General features: G+C 52.0%; 1 protein-coding gene across 1 annotated transcript in view; it reads right to left on the bottom strand.

Moving 5' to 3' along the window:
- The window catches only part of ece2a (endothelin converting enzyme 2a), a 55,239-nt gene that overhangs the window by 18,143 nt on the left and 11,515 nt on the right, over positions 1 to 25,581 (bottom strand). The window contains exon 3 of the mRNA XM_084708289.1: positions 12,090 to 12,373. Within this exon, the coding sequence (XP_084564415.1) occupies positions 12,090 to 12,373 (284 nt within the window). The remainder of the gene's footprint in view (positions 1 to 12,089; positions 12,374 to 25,581) is intronic.

Genomic DNA, 25,581 nt, shown 5'->3' with positions numbered 1-25,581 from the left:
ATCTCTCCACCCTCCTCTATCTTTACACCATCTCGCCCCTTCCTCCATCTTTTCCCCCTCCTCCATCCCCCCCCTCCCCCTCCTCGTCTCCTATTCTAGTGAATGCTTGCTGCTAGTATTGCCTGTCCCCTCCCTGCCAAGCTTGTATGGGCTGGTATCTGGTGGACTGTGTGTGTGTGTGTGTGTGGGGGGGGGGGGGGTACAGGGAATTACAGCGGTTAGGGAATCGGGCTGGTAATCAGAAGGTTGCCGGATCGATTTCCAGCCGTGTCAAATGACGTTGTGTCGTTGGGCAAGGCACTTCACCCTACTTGCCTCGGGGGAATATCCCTGTACTTACTGTAAGTTGCTTTGGATAAGAGCATCTGCTAAATGTAAATAAAAGACCATGAGAGGTGAGGAGAGGAGGAGGGGGGAGACAATGGTTCGAGAGGAGAGACGAGGGAAGACAAGACAAGGAGAGTCTCAGGGTGTTCCTGTGGTGTGGGGGTGTGGGGGACGGCTCTGTAACTTGTACTGACTGGTCTATATGACGTCTGCGGGGGGGGGGGGGGGAGCTGGGGATCCAATTAACTGATTAGTAGAGTTGTACGACTCCACAAGCTATCTAATGACAGACTTGGCATGACATAACCCAGGCTGAGCGGGGAGCGCCGGGGCTGAGAGAGAACCTCAGACTAAATGACAGACAAAGATATCTCCCAGCTACAACATTGAATCTACTGAGTCATTTCAACGACGAATCAAACAGAAAGTGAACATTGTGAAATTAAACTTTTTATGTTGGCTGAATACTGCGTATTCATTCAGATGAGCTTTAACAGAAGTATGGGCAGTATCGTGCAGAGAAGTACAGTTTAGTACTAGAGGGAGAGTAAAGTAATAGTGCAGTACAGTATAGGACAGTATAGTCTTACTGCAGGACAGTATTCCAGTCTGAAATAGAACACTGATCTGTCTGTAGGAAGCCTTCATCTAAACAATAAGTTATCACTGCCAAGCCCTAACACTGGCAGATTAGTTTAACTTCACACCTATTTAATCCTGCAGATTGAGTGAGCGTGTGAGCGTGTGTGTGTGTGTGTGTGACCAGCAGCATCCTGACAGCCACAGGCAGCACATGTTAGCAGGACGCTAAGTCCCCATGTCAGCGTCTCAGTGGCTGCCAGCCTGGGAGAGGACACGGAAGACATCCCGCTCTCTCTGCTGTCCAGGGTGCTGAGGCAGCGTGTGACTGCGGCCCAGGCCCCTGTGACAGGCCTTCTGGGCGGAGGCAGGGACCCCTCACCCTCCTGCTCCTCCATGTCTCAGTGGAGAGGAGCTCCGCCCCTCGCCGCGGTGCTCTCTCTGTCCAGACAGCGGGGATCGGGAGAGGGAGGGCGGGGGGGGGGGGTGGAGCCAGCCTGGGGGCAGGGCTGAGGATGATCCACGGTGCTATGATGGTGGGGGGGGGGGGAAGGGGGAGGGGGGTATTAACCACTACATTACATGCATGCATCTGTCAGTGTGTGTGTTTGTTTGTGTGCGTGTGTGTGTGTACAAGCGGTGGCCAGCTGTTCAGGGTTGGATCTCTGAACATCTGTCCAGACTGTTCTGACCTGGACGAAAGGTCATTCCCCATGCTGGTCTGGAGAGCAGGGGTGGGAGGAGGTGTGTGTGTGTGTGTGTGTGTAGGGGGACTAATAGGAAGGACAGCTGAAATAAAAGGTAACAGAGAAGGAAAGGTGTTGTGTCTCAGTGTGGCACGAGAGAGACCGGTCTGGTCCCCACGTGTCAGCTAACACACTTTGACCGGACCTGATCGAACCTTTCTCAGAAGCCTCTGCCCCTCCTTCTCCTTCTGCCTCTCTCTCACCCCCTCTCTCCTTCTTTCCCTCTCTCCCTCTCTCTCTCTCTCTCTCTCTCTCTCTCTCTGTCTCTACCCTCTCTCTCTCTCTCTACCCTCTCTCTCTCTCTCTACCCTTTCTCTCCCTCCTCACAGCCTGAGACAGGGTATAATGTAACACAGTCAACAATCAATATGTTTGGTGAGGCACTTTTCCTGTGGCAAAAGCAGCTATTTGGGACACCGGGATGCATCAAGAGGCCTCATCTCTTTCGCACAGTAAGATGATAATACATAAGAGCAGAAGTGGTGTCGTGGTGTAATGGTAGATCCAGACATAGCTGGATCAATAATCGATGGCTTCCAAGGTGAGAAGAAGAGCCCAGCTGAGATGCTGCCAGTGAAAGCTGAGTCGGAGGAACGGCTGGCCAGGAGAGGAACAGGAGCACACAGGATCTCTGGACCGGACCGGTTACAAGACACAGACGCTGGCTTCACAGAAACCCTGTCAGTGCTTTTCACACTTAGGTTTAGCACACACACACACACCCGCACCCACACACACACACACACCCACACACACACACACACACCCCCACCCACGCACACACACACACCCCCCCACCCACGCACACGCACACACACACCCACACACTTCTTTATCCTTCTTGGTTGCCCTTTACATCCAGTGATTTAGTGCCCCCTATCACTTACTTTCACCTTCCACCAACCTCTGTATAAGCGCAAGGACACACACACACACACACACACACACACCAATGTGCATTGACCCTGCTATGTCAAGCCATATTTTTTTCCTCTTACGACTGAAACAGCTGACCACTGACCACCCATTTGACTGGAAAATAACCTTCATATGATGTATAAGACAGGAGGTGAGAACTGAAGGGGAGAGAATTGAATAGCAGATCAAGAGGCCTCTGGTTCAAATCCCCCTGGACTGGACGTCACTTTGGATAAAAGCATCTGTCAAATCAATACATTATTATTACGCCTTTTAGATAAAACACACATTCAACCTCAGAACTACATACAATCTCAGGACCGCATCAGAACCAGTCCAGACATGATCCTGGTCACAGAGCAGATCATTCGATTCCTCTGTTAGATGATATGAGCGGAGAGGAGCCATGCTGGGTCCAGCTAGGAGATCCAGCTCTTCTCAGAAGACCACATGAGCTCAGCTAACACTGCCAGGAGAATGACGCGCTCTGACTAACTATATGTTGCTATCGATCGGGAGCAGTTCATGGCTTTGTCACGTGATCTGATAAACAGACAACGCTGGACCGGAGATCATGGATTGTCTGCAGCCCCACCAGACCAGGAGAGGGACAGGGGGAGAGACAAAGAGAGGGAGAAAGAATGAAGAAATAATTGAGAGTTCATTCACTGGACTCCCTCCCTCCCCCTCTTTCCCCCCCCCCCTTCCCTTCCCTTCCCTCTGCTCTGACAGTGAAGGGCCTTAATGAGAGAGAAGTGTCTCTATTGATCTGTCTGCATTCTGGCGGTCTGTGATCGCAGAACAAAGCAGGAAGAAAGAGAGCGAGGTGGGGAGAGAGGGGGAACAGAGAGAGCAGACTGACTAAAGAGGCTTCCTTCCTCCACCAGCTGACTCAAGGTGGCTGTCTGGGGAGTACAAATGCAGGAGTTGGAACCTAGCAGTGTGGGTGTGTGTGCGTGCGTCCGTGGGAATGCTTATAGGCAAACTAGCTAGTCTGAAGCTAAGAATGTTTGGTTTGGCCCTGACTGTCTGTGATATTTTCTCTACACTACTCACTGACCTTGACTAAGATTCTCTGCTCCACAGCGCAGCTAGTAACCACCACCCTGAAACATACACACACACACCATTGTTGTCTCATCTCAGTGTGATAGGTGGGCTCAGGTTTGACACTAGCCATCTGGGAGGCTTAAATGACGCAGGGAAGAGCTGAACAGTGATTACCTTGTGCATCTGGGGCCAGTTGTGAGTTTCTCCATGAGACTGTAATAACACACTCTGGAGGAGCAGCTACTGGAGGGAGCACACACAGACACACACACACACACACACACACACACACAGACACAGAGCCCAGAGGAGGCTGGGTGCTCCAGTAACCTTCCTAGAAGGGTGTGTCTCTACGTCTGGCCTACATTTGTTTGGCTGAGGAACTCCTATGAATCTGGGACTCCCTCCTTTTAGTCACCAGAGAGATGAGGAGTTACTGTTCCAGGACACACACAGGCACACACACACACAGGCACACACACACAGGCACAGACACACACAGGCACACACACACACAGGCACAGACACACACAGGCACAGACACACACAGGCACACACACACACAGGCACACACACACACAGGCACACACACACACAGGCACAGACACACACAGGCACACACACACACAGGCACACACACACACAGGCACACACACACACAGGCACACACACACACAGGCACACACACACACAGGCACAGACACACACAGGCACACACACAAAAAGTATACCCTGGCTTTCCCCACATAAACAAACACGTAGAGATGTTGTCATGGCCACCCCTCGACACACCCAAGACGGAGTTGTTTCTCATTGCATTCATCCGTCCATCTGCACCACCTCGTACAGCACATCGTGGATCGCTTTGTCTGTTTGTTTTTTCTAGTTTACAACTCCGCCCTCCATCCATCCTTTGTCTCTCCCTCCATGTTTATCTCCTCGTTTGAATCTCTGCGCTCCCGATCGCTCTATTCTAGTGTATCCTCTCCTCCCTCCATCTCTCTCCCATTCCAATTAATGATCCTCTCCCCTTTGGCATCCGCTGTTTCCATAGAAACAGCACTCTGCAGTGGAGACTGGATGTTGGTTGTCTAGGCAACAGCGAGCCAGGCTGGATGTTGTGTGTGTGTCTGTTTGTCTGATATGGGCTTGCCCCACTCAGTGGCACTGGTCACAGCAACTTGTTTTTGTGTGAGTTTTAAGTGTGCGTTGAGACACAGACACACACACTGTCAACCATTATGAAACTAAGCTGTAAAGTAACAGATTTGTCTTTGCTATTACAAACAGAATGAACGGTATTTGCCCTATTTACTAGAACAATCCTCAATGTGTTTCTTGCATGTATTTGTCCATTGACTTCGAATGGCAACAAATCAATGGACAACTTGATGACTGTTTGTAAGAACATGTAATCAGCAACATCTTGCTGCTTTTCGTGGTTCTGTGGCTCCAACGACAGTAGCCAATGATAGGGCTGGGCTCACCAGATGACACAGTCAGTTCATTCTGGGTAAGCATATTGAATATTCTCTCTGTTTTCATCCAATGATGTCTGAAACACACATTTGTGGCAGTGAGATAATACACACACAACTGTAGACTTGCTTCGGTGGATTATAATACAAATCTCAGGTCCAGATTGGACTGTTTGTACCCTGAGATGAAGAGGAGAATCTGAGTTTGTAATTTCAGGGCTTCTGCCACAATCTATAAGCAGGTGCACTAGACAGCTAGGGAATTAGTTCTGTATGTGTGTGTGTGTGTGTGTGTGTGTGTGTGTGTGTGTGAGGACAGCTAGGTCTGTATCTATGTGTGTGTGTGTGTCTCTGTGTGTGTGTGTGTGAGGACAGCTAGGTCTGTATCTATGTGTGTGTGTGTGTCTCTGTGTGTGTGTGTGTGAGGACAGCTAGGTCTGTATCTATGTGTGTGTGTGTGTGTGTGTGTGTGTGAGGACAGCTAGGTCTGTATCTATGTGTGTGTGTCTCTGTGTGTGTGTGTGAGGACAGCTAGGTCTGTATCTATGTGTGTGTGTGTGTGTGTGTGTGAGTGAGAAACAGAAAGGCATAGAGAGAGAAAAAATGCAGGCATGACTGAGATGTGTCCATTTGAGCGTGCGGGTACATTTGTGCAGTGTGTGTGTGTGTGAGATGGGGAACAGAAGGATTGTGTTGGCCCTGGGGCTTCTCTATTCACTCTGGCCTGGACTAACCCTGATGCTACACTAACCCTGATGCTGGATTACCAACTGCAACACCACAAGGGGGGGAGGGGGGGAGAGAAAGAGAGATGAAAATATATAGAGAAAGAGGGGAGGGAGAGAGAGAGAGAGAGAGTTGGGTAGAGTGAAAGAGAGATGCAAACTGTTATAGAGATAGAGGGGATGGTGAGCAAGAGAAAGAGGGGGGGGAAGAGGTAAAGACAGAATGAGAAGAAAATATATAGAGAAAGAGGGGAAGGGAGGGAGGGAGAATGTAGGTGAAACCATCCCTTTTTGACTATTATGAACATGTATATTTGCATATCCATCTATCTGCCTGCCTGTCTATGAGTATATATATATGTGTGTGTGTGTGTGTGTGAATGACTGAGAGACATAGACAGAAAGAGAGAGAAAGAGAGAAAGAGACAGAGAGAGAAAGAGAGAGAAAGAGAGAGAGGCATGAGACCATCTGTCAGTGTGAGAAAGTGTTGATTAACGGGCACGTGCCTGGAATCTTGTCTGTGTAGAACATCAGACAAGCTCTCCTTCAGACACACACGCACGCACGCACGCGCACACCGACAGACAGACACGCAAGCACACAAAGCCATACTTTTATACAGACACTCATCTTTGATCGTTATACACACACACACACACACACACCAGGAACTGCAATCACCCACGCTCACACTCTCTCACGTGTGCTCCACTGCTCCACTTCCCTGTCCCTGTATCTGAGGAGGAGTGGGCTCAACACACACACACACACATCTACCCTCCCTCAAGAAGAACACACCAGTCCTGAACTTGTACTACTTGGCCAGAGGAAAGACACACATAGCCAGTGACAGTTCACATTAATCAATACTGTGTGTGTGTGTGTGTGTGTGCTGTGACCACAAGGTCCAGCCAGCTCACTTGACCTTGGGATGCTCGGGTAGCAATCCTGTGCATCTAGCGATGCCTGTTGCTCTGGCAACCTCCAGGCCAGGAACGTCAATAATGGAAAATGTAGGATCCAGGCAGATATGGCCCAGTATTCCTGACCAGCCTAGCAGACGACTACTCAGAGGATTCAGAAGAATTCAAAACTTGTGTCCCATATTTTACAGCTGTTCTTCAGTATAACAATAACTGATGCCCTTCTCTTCATTCTCTCCATCTTTCTCCAGCTGTGAAGAACTTATGATCACACATGTTCCCTTTGTTCCTGGAAATCTATGAGAGCCAGAAGGTGACTAAGTGGTTCACTTAGGTTTTTTTGTACACACACACACACGCACGCACACACACACACACACACACACACACACACACACACACACACACACACACACACACACACACACACACACACACACACACACACATATAAGCTGTCACACATGCCTGCAACGTTGGAATGTTTCCATTTCATTGGTTTGTGTGTCATTCCATGGTTTGTGTTGTCACTGTTCATCTCCAAGGCCCCAGAGGGGCCTACCTGATGCTTATTTACAACTACATGAGTGAGTGTGTTCTGGGTAGCGGAGCAGGGAGAACCATGCTTAGTACGAAGAAGCACTCAGGGACATCATCAATCTCTCATGGATCACCCTCTCTCTCTCTCTCTCCCTCTCTAATGATCTGCTTCAATTTGACATCAACACACTAGACTTCCCTCAGGGAATGCGCACGTGCGTGTGTGTGTGTGTGATTGGAGTGCTACTGTTTTATTTAATGCTAAGATCCCATCGGCTATAAAAGAGAGGTGTAGATGAGATCATTTGGTACCTCTCTAAAGTGCTCCCTCCATCTCAGAGAAAGAGAGAGGGAGAAAGAGAGAGAGACAAAGAGAGTTGACGGGGAGGTGTTTGCAGCAGTTGATGTGATAAAGATGGCCGTGTTGATTAGAGACAGTTATGAAAGCAGCCATGGGAATCCACACACATGCATCAGATCTCTCCATCGTTGTCCCAACATCTGGTGGTATGAACCTATCCCACAGAGACACTGCAAGTCACTCTCAATCCTCTCTCTCTCAATCCTCTCTCTCTCAATCCTCTCTCTCTCAATCCTCTCTCTCTCAATCTTCTCTCAATCCTCTCTCTCTCTCAATCCTCTCTCTCCTTCTCAGTCACTCCATGTCTCTCTCTCCCCTCGTGTCTCTCTCTCTGTGTCTCTCTTTGTCTCTCTCTCTCTCGTTTTGTCTCTAACGGTCTCTAATTTTCTCTCTCTCTCTGTCTCTCTGTCTATCTCTCAGCTTCTTATTCAGGGAGCCTACTTTATATAAAGTGATGAATGTTTCACATGACTAGAGACAGTTGACAGCCTCAAAATTTAAAACCGCAAACTCATTCAGACCCAAACTGTACCTCAACTGTGTGTGCCTTGACACTATAGCCAGAAGGAAAGCTTCTTACCTGGCACTATTAAACAGGTCTAAAGGTTAGCCTTTAAAGTGTTAGTTGGAGACAATATCACACCAAAGAGTTGCTATAGCAACGGCGAGAGCGATTCATGGAGCGTGTCGGACTGTGAAATACATTTCACACCTCAGTGAGCTGCGGCCTCTGCTGTGTATGTGTGTGTGTGTGTCGTCTGTGTGTGTGTGTGTGTGTCGTCTGTGTGTGTGTGTGTGTCGTCTGTGTGTGTGTGTGTCGTCTGTGTGTGTGTGTACCTTTGAATGTCCGAGTTTATGCGCGCAATAGGGAACAGTCAAGTCTGTCTCTACATGTGCCGTGTGCTCTGTTGTTGTGTGTGTGTGCATGTTTGTGTGTGTGTGTGCGTGTTTGTGTGTGTGTGTGTGCGTGTTTGTGTGCGTGCGTGTTTGTGTGTGTGCATGCGTGTGTGTGTGTGTGTGCGTGTGCGTGTGCGTGTGAGAGAGAGAGGAAGGAGGGGACACACAAACTCAGAGACAGACAGCAGAGAGTAGAGACCACACCACAAGCACGTACTCATGCTGTAGGCCAGGAGTCCAGCACAGTGACTACCCAGTCCCCGCAGTCCTCACAGTCCCCACAGTCCCCACAGTCCCCACAGTCCCCACAGTCCCCACAGTCCCCACAGTCCCCACAGTCCCCACAGTCCCCACAGTCCCCACAGTGACTACCCAGTCCCCACAGTCCTCACAGTCCCCACAGTCCCCACAGTCCCCACAGTCCTCACAGTCCCCACAGTGACTACCCAGTCCCCACAGTCCTCACAGTCCCCACAGTCCCCACAGTCCCCACAGTCCCCACAGTCCCCACAGTGACTACCCAGTCCTCACAGTCCCCACAGTCCTCACAGTCCCCACAGTCCCCACAGTCCCCACAGTCCCCACAGTGACTACCCAGTCCCCACAGTCCTCACAGTCCCCACAGTCCCCACAGTCCCCACAGTCCCCACAGTCCCCACAGTGACTACCCAGTCCTCACAGTCCTCACAGTCCCCACAGTCCCCACAGTCCCCACAGTCCCCACAGTCCTCACAGTCCCCACAGTCCCCACAGTCCCCACAGTCCCCACAGTCCCCACAGTGACTACCCAGTCCCCACAGTCCTCACAGTCCCCACAGTCCCCACAGTCCCCACAGTCCCCACAGTCCCCACAGTGACTACCCAGTCCCCACAGTCCCCACAGTCCTCACAGTCCCCACAGTCCTCACAGTCCCCACAGTCCCCACAGTCCCCACAGTCCCCACAGTGACTACCCAGTCCCCACAGTCCCCCCAGTCCCCACAGTCCCCCCAGTCCCCACAGTCCTCACAGTCCCCACAGTCCCCACAGTCCCCACAGTCCCCACAGTCCTCACAGTCCCCACAGTCCCCACAGTCCCCACAGTCCTCACAGTCCCCACAGTCCCCACAGTCCCCACAGTCCCCACAGTGACTACCCAGTCCCCACAGTCCCCCCAGTCCCCACAGTCCCCCCAGTCCCCACAGTCCTCACAGTCCCCACAGTCCCCACAGTCCCCCCAGTCCCCACAGTCCCCACAGTCCTCACAGTCCCCACAGTCCCCACAGTCCCCACAGTCCCCCCAGTCCCCACAGTCCCCACAGTCCCCCCAGTCCCCACAGTCCCCCCAGTCCCCACAGTCCCCCCAGTCCCAGTCCCCACAGTCTTCACAGTCCCCACAGTCCCCACAGTCCCCACAGTCCCCCCAGTCCCCACAGTCCCCACAGTCCCCACAGTCCCCACAGTCCTCACAGTCCCCACAGTCCCCACAGTCCCCCCAGTCCCCACAGTCCCCCCAGTCCCAGTCCCCACAGTCTTCACAGTCCCCACAGTCCCCACAGTCCCCCCAGTCCCCACAGTCCCCACAGTCCCCACAGTCCTCACAGTCCCCCCAGTCCCCACAGTCCCCCCAGTCCCAGTCCCCACAGTCTTCACAGTCCCCACAGTCCCCACAGTCCCCACAGTCCTCACAGTCCCCACAGTCCCCACAGTCCCCACAGTCCTCACAGTCCCCACAGTCCCCACAGTCCCCACAGTCCTCACAGTCCCCACAGCCCCCCCAGTCCCCACAGCCCCCACAGTCCCCCCAGTCCCCCCAGTCCCCACAGTCCCCACAGTCCCAGAGCTGCAGGTCACGGAGGTGAGGCAGGTTTGGAGAGTCAACAGAGCCCTGGCAGAGCTCATCCTCCGTTAGGTTCAATGTGATCTATCCTTTCTCTCCTGGACGCCATGTGAATATCACCAGCCCACAAAAGCACATCACTTGGGCTTTAAGATTCTTTTCGCTATGCTGATGAAACATTCTCAAAGCAGACTAGATAAAAGTGCTCTCTCTCTCTCTCTTCCCTTTTTCTCTCCTTCGCATCAAACCCACCTAGTCGCTTTCCATCCATAGTTTCTCTCTCGCTGGCGCACTGCTCATTAGCTTTCTGTCAGCCTTGGTTTCTGTCTCCTACTCTCCCTCCCTCCCTCCTTCCTCGCCCTCTCTCTCTCTGTGCGGCACCTCTCCGGTCACAGTTTCACCATTTCGCTTTTCTCCCCTTACATCTTCCTGAGCTCTGTCTACAGTTCTCTCATCACCGGTACTCAGTCTCAGTTGTCTCTCTGCTAGTCTGAATCTATCTGCTAGTCTACATCTCTGCTAGTCCACATCTCTGCTAGTCCACATCTCTCTGTCTGCTAGTCCACATCTCTGCTAGTCCACATATCTGCTCGTCCACCTCTCTGCTAGTCTACAGCTCTGTTAGTCTACATCTCTCTGTCTATCCTTCTCTTCCTTTCCTGCCCCCTCTCCCCCTCCCCTCCCACCGCCCCCCCTCTTTCTTTTGTGAGAAGTGTTTGTGCTCCTCCATGATCAAAACAGATTTCATACCCACCCACACACACTCCCACAGCCAGATACACGTTCAGTCACACACACACACACACACACACACTCACTCACACATAGCCAGATACACGCACACACAGAGCCAGACACACACTGCTTTGATTCGTGAAACATGTGCTGCAGTACCCTGTACGTAGGGAGAGGACAGGAGATCCACACAACAAAAACAAACCGCATCTCCTCCTCTCAATGCAGCTCTGACTACAGTCGACCAATCCCAAAGAAGGATAGCCAGAACAGAAGAGGAGTTTAAGACCAGGAGCCAGAACAGCCGAAGGGTGACAGGAACGAGGAGAGGAACAAAGATGAATTAAAAAAGAGAACACGAATCCTCCCATCTGTCATCCATCCCTTAACTTTAGCCTCTCTTAATACTCCTGCTGTTGGACTAGTCGACTACTCTATATACAGCACATGTGTGTGTGAGTGTGTGTGTAGAAGTCTCTAGAAAAGGCTTCCGTTTCAGAGTGACAGCGTGTCTGCAGGGTGAGGTGGGGTGGTTCCGGCCCACTGACGTAAATGACGGGGAAATGAAAAGAGCCTTCCTCGCACACCTAGCCTGCACGCTTCCCGACAGGAAAATGAGAGGAGTTATTAACCTTCTCCATTTCAGGAGGGTTTTATCACCCGCTGAGAGCTAGCCTGGCTTGTCAAGGTCAAGTGCTGCGATTGTCACAACATTGAGAGAGTTGTTAGTGTCGGGGTGCTAAGTGGGAGCTGAATGGTGCTTGACGTTGGCTGGTTAGGGTGAAGTGCTTTGGTGACAGTTGGCTGTCTGAAAACAGCCGAACAATAGTCCTTGTGGCTACAGCTAACGTTCTAGGGCTAATACTGCCTCGCTACAGCATAGGACCCAGATGACCGCATCACTTCCTGGTCAGTGTAACAGACCCAGAGACCATGAGGAGCGCACCCGTCGCTTCGACACGCTCCGAGGTAACCCCAACTAGAACTCACCTCAGACAGGACTCGGTGAATGAGACAGGCAGCGTCCGAGGACACCTCCCAGGGGTCCTTCTCCTCGACCAGCATGGCGTCCAGGGTGCCCTTCTCCAGGACCACGTCGAAGGAGCCGTCAGGGAAGGACAGCTGCCGCGCGTCCATGTGAAGCCAGCTCATGCCCGGGCAGTCTGCGTGCCTGGTGCTCATGGTGTGGATGCACACTGAGGAGTAGTCTATGTTGCAGATGGAGTGGTAGCCAGCTGTGTGCATGTCAACGCTCATGGCACTGTTACCACAACCTAGGGAGAGGAGAGGGCAAACCATCTGTTTCCTGATTGTAAATCAATCATAATCAATACAGCCGAACGACCGGAACACACGGAAGAGAGGCTGAGGAAGAGTGAGGCTGAGGACAGATAATCGATGAATTCGTTGATTGACGGAATAACCTTGAAGCAAGGAGGTCAATTTAGAGAAGGTGTGTGTGTGTATGTGTGTGTAAAGGAAGTAATTTGAGTGTGAGTCAAGGACATCAGAAAGCATGCATCACAGGTCAGTGCGCACACACAACACACACACACCACAGACACACACTTCCAGTTAAAAATCTGTGATGTTACCCAGCCTTGACGTGCCATGAACGTACAGGTCACACACCACAAACACACACACACACTGGGTTCTATGATGGATTGTAAACAGATTGATTAGGAGGGAGAGAGAGGGTGGGAATGGCCCATAAATCATGCTGGGGCGGTTTGGGGGGGGGGATAGTAGGGTGTGTCTAGAGACAGCTACTGTAGATCTGAGTGGTAACAACAAGACAGGGTGCGTGGAACAAGACATGTGGGCTGTCAACAAGCTCTCCACACTGCGTACTGGTGAACCTATAGAACTGTAGGAACCTATACTATACCTCCACAGGCTGAAACCTAACTGAACACTGAGGGAGTTCAACATCTCACCTGTGTGACTCATCCATGAGGAGGAGGAGGGGGAGCAGAAGGTGGATGAGGGGAAGGAAAAGCAGGAGGAGGAGGAAAGCTCCTGAGTTTCACCTGTGTAGATGTGTGTGCTCACGAGTGTGTGTGTGTGTGTGTGTGTGTGTGTGAGGTGGGACACGACAGTGTGAGAGGAGCGGTTGTCACTGGCTTCCGGCTACATGCTGTCATTGACACCTCACCAGATGTGTGACTGGAGCTTGTTATCACCTCCCCCCTCTACCTACACACTGGCACCTCCTTACACCCACACTGGTGTGTGTGTGGGTGTGTGTGTGGTGGCATGCATACCGTGGCTAGGTGTGTGTGTAAGTGTGAGAGAGAGCATCAAGACGGGCAAGGCTCTGTTCTCACCCTGGTAATGCATGGTAGTAGCCTACCATCTCTAACGTGTGTTCATAAGAGAGCATATTGCGCGCGCACACACCCGACCCTCTCCCTGAGTCTGTTGACAGTGAAAGCCGTCTGTGTGTCAGTGATGCCAAACGAGGCAGAAAGTTCCAGTTATGTAATGGTCATCGACTATAAGGGAACCCAATCGTTGGCATTTTTCCTGTGCAGCGTCGATCTGTGTGTGTTGTGTGTGTACCGTGATCAAAGGCTTGTTTTTGTGGCCGATGCAGTGTCCCAGAAATCACTTTCCGCCCCCCCCCCCCCCCTCTCTCTCTCTCTGCATGCCCAGGTTTGGTGATCTACTGGTTTGGAGAGCTTGTAAACTCTTCTTACATCCCAAAGCTCCCCCAGATACCACACATTGTTTCCAAAGGGTTTCCCCCACTGCAGCAGCTGTGTGTGAGTGTGTGTGTGTGTGTGTGTCTGTGATACGTGCGTGCATGTTTCCATGGACAAGAAAGATGGGGTGTCACATGACGGCTCATTCCTGGGGGTTGACACGACAGTAATAGTCGCGGGGCTGTCGTCAAGGGCAGCGCTCCCGTTCCGTCTGTGTGACATCAGCTGGCGCTCACCACCACCAATGACCTTCAACCCGCCCACACGCACTGCTGCCATGGCGACGGCTGCACGTTTCCTGCACCCGGGACACACGAGTTGTGGAGTTGGCAGGGGGTGCGTGTGTGTGTGTGTGTCACGACTAAAGCATGTGAGGGGGGATCCTGGTGTGTGTTTGTGTGTGTGAGGGGGTCACCCTAACTGTCCAGGCCAGTCCAGATGGAGCCAGTTTAATTGATTTTCCTCTAGCTGGGACAAGGCTGTCACAATCTACTGATACCCCCATGGCATCCTAACTGGATTAACCAGGGAACCAGAGCACTGGACTAAAGTTAGACGTGTCACATTGGCTTCTGCTGCCAGCTGTGTGTTATCTATGTGTGTGCGTGTGTGTGTGATGGAGGTCTGGTCTTGAGGGAATCACAAGACCGTCAACAAACACAAAGAGGCCAGCGTCAGTAGTGTGTGTGTGGGTGTGTGTGTGTGTGCATGTGTTTGTGGACATGCTGGCAGGCCACTTGGCCCAAACACGGGGGGGTTTCCCCCTGGTCGTGTCCAGACCAGATCAGCTTGGCCCCAGACTGGCATCTGCTCATGGAAATACGTGTGAACTAGCTGCTGATATCTGGGAGAGCCCTGCCCTGTGACCGGTGACACATAGCTCTGAGGTCCTCCAGACACACAGGTGCACTCCCTGTGTCAACCTGCACTCCCAACCATCAAACATCAGTACCTTGTATGGTCAAAGCCTTTCAGATGGATTATTGATGGCAAGAGACGGTTCGAAATAGACCAGGCTGCACTAGTTCTAGTCTTACTAGTCAGGGGAAAGCCCTGTGACTCTTTCCATGAAAACAAGCTCATTTAAATTCCGAGAACTTCCATGACTGTCGTCGCTCCTTGTATTTATGTTGGGTGTCTGGTGTGCCGATGAGGGCTTGCAGATGGTGCAAACATGTGATCACTGACATGGTGACAAGGTAGTAGAGGTGGTAGGCTACATCACAATTACTCCACCGCTTGAACACCTCTCTACCAAACCCTGGATTTTCCTTCACGATCCATAAAGGAATTGAATGAAAAACCATCAGTCAGATACAACTTCTTCCTCGTAGAACTAGTACACCTCATCGAAAGTACTTCATAGGAACTTAGAAGTTTTGAATCCGATACTCCAGACACATCCACCATGTCAAACCTTCCGACAGGAGAGTGCTTTCTGGGAGCTGAAGCCAGGGAGCAGTGGGAACCCTCATGATGATGACAGGGGTGGAATATCAGTGCTGGCTGGGCTCCTGAGAAGCCACCAGCACCAGTGGAAACACAGGTCAGGTGTCAGGGCCATGTGGAGCACGCAGTCCAGGGCTAGGCTTGGACCCGTGACCACACCACCCCTAACCACTGCTGACACTCACCTGCCAACCGGCAAAACTCCCCAAGGTTGCAGACCTCTCTCCTTCTCTGTGTGTGTGTGTGTGTGAGAGAGACTTATTTCTCTTGCTTATCATAAAAGCCCCAGTGCAACCACAGAGAGTAATCTCGAGGAATTGATGACCTCGGTGCTTGATGATTCAAGTGCAAAACAAGCTCTTCTGAGAGACGGATTTTAAGTCAGAGCCATTCATTGGTTCATAAAAGCTACTTTATCACACAACTAGATGGGTGGGGGGGGGGGGCGCACAGGTAACAGGCAGGGTTCGGGGGACGCCAAGTGAGACAGGACAGGAACAGGGCCAGAGGACAGAGAGTCACCACGTCCTGTGTGACTGAGAGGAGGGCAGGGCCTCGTGTCCTCTCTCCTGGAGTCGACCACCCGGCATAGGTCCTGGAGCTCCTCAGGCCACGCCCTCTTGAGACTGAGACACTGAGAGACTGTCAGTAAGAGAGAGACACTCCTGAAAGATACCGAATGATACGACGTAGGGAAGATACGGACAAAAGGAGAGAGAGAGAGTTAAAAAAAGAGAGAGTGAGAAAAAGACAGAGTGAGAGAGCCAAATAGAGCAAGAAAGAGCGAGAGCAAAAGAGAGAGAGAGGCGGTGATGAACAAAGTTTGGAGCACACTTACTGTACTGCTGCTGACAGGGTGAGCTACTTGGGCTTGTCTCCATGGAGACCAACTCTCTCTCTCGCCCTCACCTCATATCTCTCTCCCTCTCACCGTGCAGTGTCTCTTTGTCTCTCGCTCATCACACTCCCCACCCCACCAGACAAGCACTAACACCTTATGAGGAGTGCAAAGCAACTAGTGGTTGATATAAACCGTCACTACGGTCTCACAGAGGTTTATTAGATTGTCAACAATATAACGTGGTGGCATTCTGAACCCATACCTCTGTCTGAATCTTAGTCTCACCTTAAGGCAGTTTGTAAGGTTCCACAGAAGTTGCATCAACGTTAAAAGGGATCAATTATAGATTCTCTGAAAAAAAACTCTACTCTTCCGGCGAGCGCTCTTTACAAGTCTGTTTTAGCACCAAGGGAGAAACCGCAGTTATGTAATCGGACACACTAATTAGTGGATGAATAATTAAAAGTGTCCCAGTGACAGTGTGACTGTGTGATTGAGTGCGAGTGTGACTGCGAGAGTGTGTGTGTGTGAGTGTGTGTGTGTGTTTGTGGGTGAGGGAGCGACGGAGGAGTTTGGAAGGACGCCATCTTCTGAAGCCAGTTTCTCTGAAGAGCAGAGCGCACCTCTCTCTCTCTCTTCCAATATGAACAAGGGAGGCTCTCAGATGACAAGAACACTGGGAAAAAGAACAGCTTGTTTTTGTTCATTTGTAATGATTATTAGTTTTTCCTTGGTTGTTACTCCCCTGTTGCTGTGTGTTCACACTGTGCTTCTTTAAAGACTGAGATGTGTAAACTAAGGTAAAGGCTGGCAGAGAGAGATATGATAGCTGCATTGTCTGTTCGCACCCCACACACCCACACACACATATGTGCCCATGGAGGCAACACACTGAAATATACTATGCTCTGCTATGACTCCCTCATTGCTCTTCAATCACACACTCTTTCCTTCTCCACCTCTCTCTCCTCCTGATCCCTCTCCCTCTGAACGTGTAATCTCTCTTTCTCTGCCTCTCTCTGTACTCATCCCGATATTTCCCTCTCTCTCTGGACTCTTCTGATCTCTCTCTCCCTCCCTCTCTTCATAAGGATCTCTCCTTTCCTTTCTTTTCCCCTTTCTTACATTGAACTCACCACACAACTGTGCACAAACACACACACACACACACACACCATTTGGCACACCAACCCACACAGTGCACCAACTAGCAGACCAGGTGTGTTGACCTGTCCTGAGCATCCCTCTGTGTCCCCATCTGTCTGTCTGTCTCACACCATCCTTCCATTCTCACCCTCCCATCCTCTCACCTCCCATCCCATCCTCTCACCCTCCCTTCCCATCCTCTCACCCTCCCATCCTCTCACCTCCCATCCCATCCTCTCACCCTTCCATCCCATCCTCTCATCCTCCCATCCCATCCTCTCACCCTCCCATCCCATCCTCTCACCCTCCCATCCCATCCTCTCACCCTCCCATCCCATCCTCTCACCCTCCCATCCCATCCTCTCACCCTCCCATCCCATCCTCTCATCCTCCCATCCCATCCTCTCACCCTTCCATCCCATCCTCTCATCCTCCCATCCCATCCTCTCACCCTCCCATCCCATCCTCTCACCCTTCCATCCCATCCTCTCATCCTCCCATCCCATCCTCTCATCCTATCCTTCCATCCTCTTATCCTATCCTCCCATCCTCTTATCCTATCCTCCCATCCCATCCTCCCAGACTTGGTGCCTAATTGTGCCATCGCTCGCTGATTGTTCACAGTGTCCTCTACAGACGGATTACCATGGAGCCCCATCATCATCACGTGGTCAGGTTGTAGCCAGCCTATAGCACCCTACAGAGCCGTGGCTCAGGAAGCAGCCTCGTGATTCAGCAGTAGTGGAGTGTGGTGATGGATCAGTGGAGTTGGGATTGGAATCCCCTCACTTGTGCTTGGCTCTAATCTGTGATTAATCTGGACTAGCTAGGTCACCTGCCCTGCGTAAAGGGAAGCGGTTGGAACACACAAACCACTGGAACACACACACCACTGGAACACAGAACACACACACACCACTGGAACACAGAACACACACACACCACTGGAACACACACACCACTGGAACACAGAACACACACACACCACTGGAACACACACACCACTGGAACACACACAAACCACTGGAACACACACACCACTGGAACACACACACCACTGGAACACACACACCACTGGAACACAGAACACACACACACCACTGGAACACACACACCACTGGAACACACACACACACCACTGGAACACACACACCACTGGAACACACACACACACCACTGGAACACACACACCACTGGAACACACACACACACCACTGGAACACACACACCACTGGAACACACACACCACTGGAACACACACACCACTGGAACACACACACCACTGGAACACACACACCACTGGAACACACACACACACCACTGGAACACACACACCACTGGAACACACACACCACTGGAACACAGAACACACACACACAGGAACACTGAGATATGGTACACACACCCCTAGCACACAGCACACACAAGTCAACACTGAGGTACGATTGCCCGACAGACTGACAGCAGGCAGGCAGGCTGCACAAACAAACAGACAGATACTGTAGATAGACAGGCAGGCATGGAAGATCCTCCACATTGTGATGAGGCTCAGGGTCTCTCTCCCCCTCAGCCAGGAGGAGCTGGCCATGAGCACCAGTAGTAGCTTACTGACACCAAGTAACAGTTATTATCATTGGTGTGACATTATAATTGTATGCTAAGATAATTAAGTGCAGACATGGGCAGAGCACACTGTGCTTACACACACACACACGCACACACACACAAACACTCACACACAGTGAGTAGTGTAGGGTAAAAGGGCAGCAGCAGTGAAGGTATTTTCAATTAGCCTCCTGCCAGGATGACGTCTGTGACCAACCAACATGGTGGACCTGGACACACACAGAATTCTAACTGAATCTCAACTGTTTAATTTTCCACTTCAGCTGCACCAAAGGTGGTCCCACAGGGCCGGTGTCTCAGTGCTGATCCTGTGGTAACCTTGCCCTGATTATACTGTATGGATCAGGCAGCAGCTGATGGATGAGTCCTTCCTGCCGCGGTGCGACCCTATCAGTGATCAATCCCATTGATCTCCATGGGGAAGCAGGATGTGATCAGGGACTGCGCAGTGTCAACATCAACACCACTACACACAACCACGCCAAATATGGTCACGGGCTTCCTGAGTCCGGGTGTTCTGTCCCGACGTGTCGTCTTCACGTCCTGGTGCCTTCTATTTCGGCCTGCTTAGATAAGATTATATGTTAAAAAAAAATACAGACAGACAGGGGAGGAACTTGTCCTTATCAGGACTCTGTGGCTCCACACGTCCAGTCAGCCCTGCTCACACAAACAAACTGTCCTCCACACACAGACAGCTTGCTGCTCCCCCTCTCTCCCTCTCCCTCTCTCCCTCCCTCTCTCTCCTTCCATCCATCACTGCGGCCTGTCTGGCCGTACGCACTGTCTGACCTTTCCTTACTCTCAACGTTCTTGCTGAGTCATCCTCACTTCCTGTTTGAGATGAACCGTGGTGTTGTGGAGGAAGTGGGAGGAGGAGGGAGACAGTGGGAGGAGGAGGGAGACAGCAGGAGGAGGTGAGGGAGACCTGAGGATGGAGAGTGTGTGTGTGTCGGGGGGAGGGGATTGTGTCTACAGTTCTCCTCTGCCTCTCTCACAGCTGTTAGACTGACGCTTGACCTTTTTCTGGTGCGACACAACTCGACACACACACACAAACACACACACTTCCCCTCGTAAATACAGGTCTATTTGTAGGAGGTTCAGAGGGAAGTGAGGAGTTAGTGAGGAGTTAGTGAGGAGTTAGTGTGGAGCTAGTGCAGAGCTAGTGAAGAGTTAGTGAAGAGTTAGTGAGGAGTTAATGAAGAGTTAGTGGGGAGTTAGTGGGGAGTTAGTGGGGAGTTAGTGGGGAGTTAGTGAAGAGTTAGTGAAGAGTTAGTGGGGAGTTAGTGGGGAGTTAGTGGGGAGTTAGTGGGGAGTTAGTGAAGAGTTAGTGAAGAGTTAGTGAAGAGTTAGTGAGGAGTTAGTGAGGAGTTAGTGAGGAGTTAGTGAAGAGTTAGTGAGGAGTTAGTGGGGAGTTAGTGGGGAGTTAGTGGGGAGTTAGTGGGGAGTTAGTGGGGAGTTAGTGGGGAGTTAGTGGGGAGTTAGTGGGGAGTTAGTGGGGAGTTAGTGGGGAGTTAGTGAAGAGTTAGTGAAGAGTTAGTGAAGAGTTTGTGAGGAGTTAGTGAGGAGTTAGTGAGGAGTTAGTGGGGAGTTAGTGGGGAGTTAGTGGGGAGTTAGTGAGGAGCTAGTGAGGAGCTAGTGAGGAGTTAGTGAGGAGCTAGTGAGGAGTTAGTGAGGAGCTAGTGAGGAGTTAGTGAAGAGTTAGTGAGGAGTTAGTGAGGAGCTAGTGCGGAGCTAGTGCGGAGTTAGTGAGGAGTTAGTGAGGAGTTAGCGAGGAGTTAGAGTGGAGTTAGTCCTGCCTGCATCCCTGGTCACTGAGGGCTGAATTACTGCTGCAGGATGCTGCTGGGAGAGAGGGTCGCGAAAGAGACTAAGAGAGTGAGTCAGTGAATGAATGCGGGAGAACACGCATCACTCCTGAATATGAATTGATTCTGATTTGATTGACTGGAAGAATGACTAGGCCCGGCTTCAGAAGGGGAGAGATGTGGGTCTGAATAGAGGGACTGGAATGAGGAGAGGAGTAAGGAGGAGGAGAGCTGGCACAGGTGACATGACGTCTTTCTAACCTTCCTTTCTTCTCTCTCAATCTTTCTCCCTCTGTTCCTCTCTCTCGCTCTCTTTCCTTATCAGACATCTCCCCCGCAGCATCAACTCGGACTGCATACCTGATGAGAGAGAGCCAGCAGAATGCTGAGTCCATCATACACACACGCACACACACCTGCTTGAAAAGGCAGTGCCAGCCAAAGTGCTGAGTCTGGCATCGCTCCCTCACCTAGTTGCACTGCACTGAGTCATCATGACACACACACACACACACACACGTGAGGGAGACAACAAAGGGGAAATGTAAGAACTCAAACAAATGCTGTTGTTTCTCCTTCTGCACAGGGGGCACACATCCAGCCCCGGGACGCACATGATCAGAGAGTGACAGAGTCAGTGTGGAGAGATCCCTGTGGAACTGGGTGCTAGGTGAACTCGCCTACCTGGCATTACTTAGGCTCACAAACACACAACACATCATATGCTACCACAATGTGTGTGTGTGTGTGTTAGCCAGAGGCAGAAGGATGAATGTTTGGGTGTTCTCACGCTAAGGAGGAATAAAGATTGGGAGTTTGAAGATTAAAGAGCTTAGTTATAACAATCTGTCCTGCTCTGGGCTAGCCAGGCGGCAGGGAACACACACACACACACACACAGCTACACACCAGACCGTGTGGACATGAATGCAGATACACAAGCAGCACACACCTTCAATAAGAATTGGACGGACATGCAGAGGACGGACATGCAGAAAGAATCACACCATCTATACAATCATTATTTGCGTAAACATGCAAATTAGGAAACACACCAATAAGGGTGTGGACACACACACACACACACACACTCTAGATCAGTCGGTCAGACAAGTCCATGGTGTATTTCAGAGGGGGTTAGAGGTCATGCAGATTATCATTTTTCAGACACAACTGTGTGTGTGTGTGTGTGTGTGTAGATAAGCCCACTCCCAAGGAGCATCTGCTGTATGACCATGATGTCATCCTCCATGTCCATGAGCGGAGGTTGAGGCCTGTCCTGACACGACAGTGACCTTACGTCCTCGGTCACCACATGGCAGGGGAGAGACCAGCTTCCTGCCCGGGCCGCAGTGCCGCGCGAGAAGGTGAACGTGTCTCTCTTCAGAGCTGCTGTACTCAAGGAACACCCCCAGGGGGCAGGCGAGCGCGTCAGAGAGGGCTCTCCTGACCCCTGACCCGGGAACGGGCTCTCTGAGGCAGGAGTTCTGTTCCATGTGACCGCGCAGGATGAGACAGAAAGACCCAGGCGCTAGCATATGGAAAGATGCAACAGTAAGTATATAGGTATGTCACGTGGCGTATGGTGTATGGAACGTTCCTCGGACCTCCCCTCGTCTCTTGTTCTACACCTTTGTCTTTCTATCGCTTTCTCGGTCTCTCTCTTGCTCTGCTGAGCCAGCAGAGGAAGGCATTAGGGACACGATTAAGACCTTAAAACAGGGAGGGAGGGCAGTTCTCAGAAAGATGGAGAATCAACGGGAAACGACGGGGAACTCCGTGGCCAAAAAGAGGTTACATCACCCCATGTCTGGGTAGAGATCTGGAGTCCTGACAGGGAGGATGGGAGGAGAGGGGCAGATGCTAGCGACTGAGATTAAATGGAAAGGAGAACTGCAAAAAAACAACCTGAAATAACCAGAAACAAACGCACAACCTGGAAGATTGTTCAGGCAGAACAGCCAGGACTGTTTGGATTTGTTCTGGGTGGACGTAAAATGGATTTGGAACTACCTGCGTGAAATGCTGTAAAACGTTTTTATAACTCAATCTGTCATTTATTACGGATGAACTCATGCAGTGCATCCTCAAAGCCCCATGTCAGTCGTTTTACCTTAATCAGATTTTGGAACACACACACTACCCCACGCTTTCAAGAGGACAGCAAGTACCTGTGAATAGAACGTTGAGGTGCTTGTGTGATTTGATCCCAAATAAAGGACAGATTGTATCAGCTCGAACATTGTTTGGATGGGTGAGAACATCCGTTTTTTTCCAGCATATTCTCTCTTCCTACACCTCCCTCCCTCACCTCTCCTCCTCCCTCCCCTCAACCACCTCTCCTCCTTCCTCCGTCTCCCTCTTCCTCCACCATTCCTCTCGTCCTCTACCCCTCCCTCCCTCCCTCCTCTCCTCCTTCCTCCCTCTCCCTTCACCATTCCTCTAGTCCTCTACCACTCTCGTCCTCCTTCCCCCTCTCTCTCCCTCCATCCTGCCCTCTACCTTGCTCTCTCTTCCTCCCTCTCTAATGTATGACATTACATAACCTGTCTTCATTGAGCTGCAGGCTCAAGAAGCCAGAAACAGGGAGATTGATAAAGCGAGAGAAGAGAGAGAGAGAGAGCGACAGAGAGAGAAGAGAGAGAGAGAGAGCGACAGAGAGAGAGAGAGAGAGAGAGAGAGAGAGAGAGAGAGAGAGAGGAGAGAGAGAGCGCAAAAGTGCCATAGCGAAAGAAAAACAACAAGAAAGTGAGACGGGGCAAGTGTTGCCAGAAGTCGTGATGAGCACTGAACAGAGCGAACGCAGGAGAGGAGGAGGGAAGAGAGAGATCGAAAGAGAGGAGAGGAGCCGGAAGCCGTACGCATCAAAGCTGTACAGTGTGGGGCAGGCCTGAGGCACTGGAGGGTACGACATCAGCAGTGGAGAAAAACATGAAAGCACACTGAGAGGAGAGTGGAGGATACAACCTATCCCTCTCCCTCCAACATCAGCACCCAGCTCCCCAACGCCCCTGTCACCAGTCAACAGGCTGCCACATTACAGCACTTAGCCTACAATAGGTCCACTTTGCTTGACTTAGCACATCCTAATGGCACCGAGCTAAGGCAGGCTAGCACGCGGAGGCTTGTTTGTTCACGGCTAAAAGCTGTTTCTTGTCTCTGGGAGGGGGACGGTCGGCCCCCGGGTAGGCCTGGTCTGATGAGGAGTAAGCACAAGCCACAGATACAGCATGACTCGCAAATGACATGACATCATGTGCAGTTTGTGTTTTGAAGGAGCGGGGAGATTGGAGAGTCTGCGTGTGTGTGTGTGGGGGGAGGGGGTGGATAGTGTGTGTATTTCTGGGATGGATGAAAGACTGTGTATGTGTGTGTGCGTTTAATCTGCATGGGACATGGCATCTTTCCCAGTAGAGGGATTTATGAAAGTCCGGTTTTATATTGTTTTCTCTCCTTCCAGCGCTCGCTTTCAATCCCACCGCCTCTACCCTCTACAGCACACTCCCTCTCACCCTTTCATTCTTACTGTCTACATGTGACTCATCCATTCATACTGTATTATATGTCTCTCCCTCTCCCTCTCTCCCTCTCTCCCTCTCTCTCTCTCTCCTCTCTCTCTCTCTCAGAGAATGCAGACTAAGCTTTGGGGTCAGTGGTGGGATGACATCATATGTGCAGTAACTGGAGGAGTGGAGAGTGACAGGGGCAGCAGAGGCCTGGTGATGATGGGGCGTGAGCTCCCAGACCTCAGGTGATCTGACACCACAGCAGCCGCTCCGCAGGACCTCCAGCCTGGCTCTTCCTAGAAGACCCGCAGAACAAAGTACAGGAGGCCACTTCCCATCACCTCACCTCCCCTCCCCTCACCTCACCTCCCCTCACCTTACCTCCCCTCACTTCACCTCCCCTCCCCTCACCTCCCCTCCCCTCCCCTCCCCTCCCCTCCCCTCCCCTCCCCTCCCCTCCCCTCCCCTCCCCTCCCCTCCCCTCCCCTCCCCTCCCCTCCCCTCCCCTCCCCTACCCTCCCCTCCCCTCACCTCCCCTCACCTCCCCTCCCCTCCCCTCCCCTCCCCTCCCCTCACCTCACCTCACCTCACCTCACCTCACCTCACCTCACCTCACCTCACCTCACCTCACCTCACCTCCCCTCCCCTCCCCTCCCCTCCCCTCCCCTCCCCTCCCCTCCCCTCCCCTCCCCTCCCCTCACCTCACCTCACCTCACCTCACCTCACCTCACCTCACCTCACCTCACCTCCCCTCCCCTCCCCTCCCCTCCCCTCCCCTCCCCTCCCCTCCCCTCACCTCACCTCACCTCACCTCACCTCACCTCACCTCCCCTCCCCTCCCCTCCCCTCCCCTCCCCTCACCTCCCCTCACCTCACCTCACCTCACCTCACCTCACCTCCCCTCCCCTCCCCTCCCCTCCCCTCCCCTCCCCTCCCCTCCCCTCCCCTCCCCTCACCTCACCTCATCTCCCCTCACCTCCCCTCCCCTCCCCTCCCCTCCCCTCCCCTCCCCTCACCTCCCCTCATCTCCCCTCACCTCCCCTCCCCTCCCCTCCCCTCCCCTCCCCTCACCTCATCTCCCCTCACCTCCCCTCATCTCCCCTCACCTCCCCTCCCCTCCCCTCCCCTCACCTCCCCTCATCTCCCCTCACCTCCCCTCACCTCCCCTCATCTCCCCTCACCTCCCCTGGTTCTGTCTCTGTGCTTGCGAGCTCAGTCCTCCATGATCCAAGCAACTCTATGACGACACAACATGATTTGGGAGCTGGTGACAGTGTGTGTAGTATCACCTGGACCAGAGAGGCACAGCACACCGCGTTAACGTCAGTTCATGCATCCATCTCCCTCAGAGCAGACGCTGTAGGACCCAGGCCCTGTTAGCCGCAGTACAGCATG

Source organism: Hypomesus nipponensis, chromosome 10 (genome assembly GCF_054491055.1).
Source record: "Hypomesus nipponensis isolate SF chromosome 10, ASM5449105v1, whole genome shotgun sequence".
Lineage (NCBI taxonomy): Eukaryota > Metazoa > Chordata > Actinopteri > Osmeriformes > Osmeridae > Hypomesus > Hypomesus nipponensis.
The sequence above is the reverse complement of the archived record's forward strand: the minus strand, read 5'-3'. Positions and strand labels throughout refer to the sequence as shown.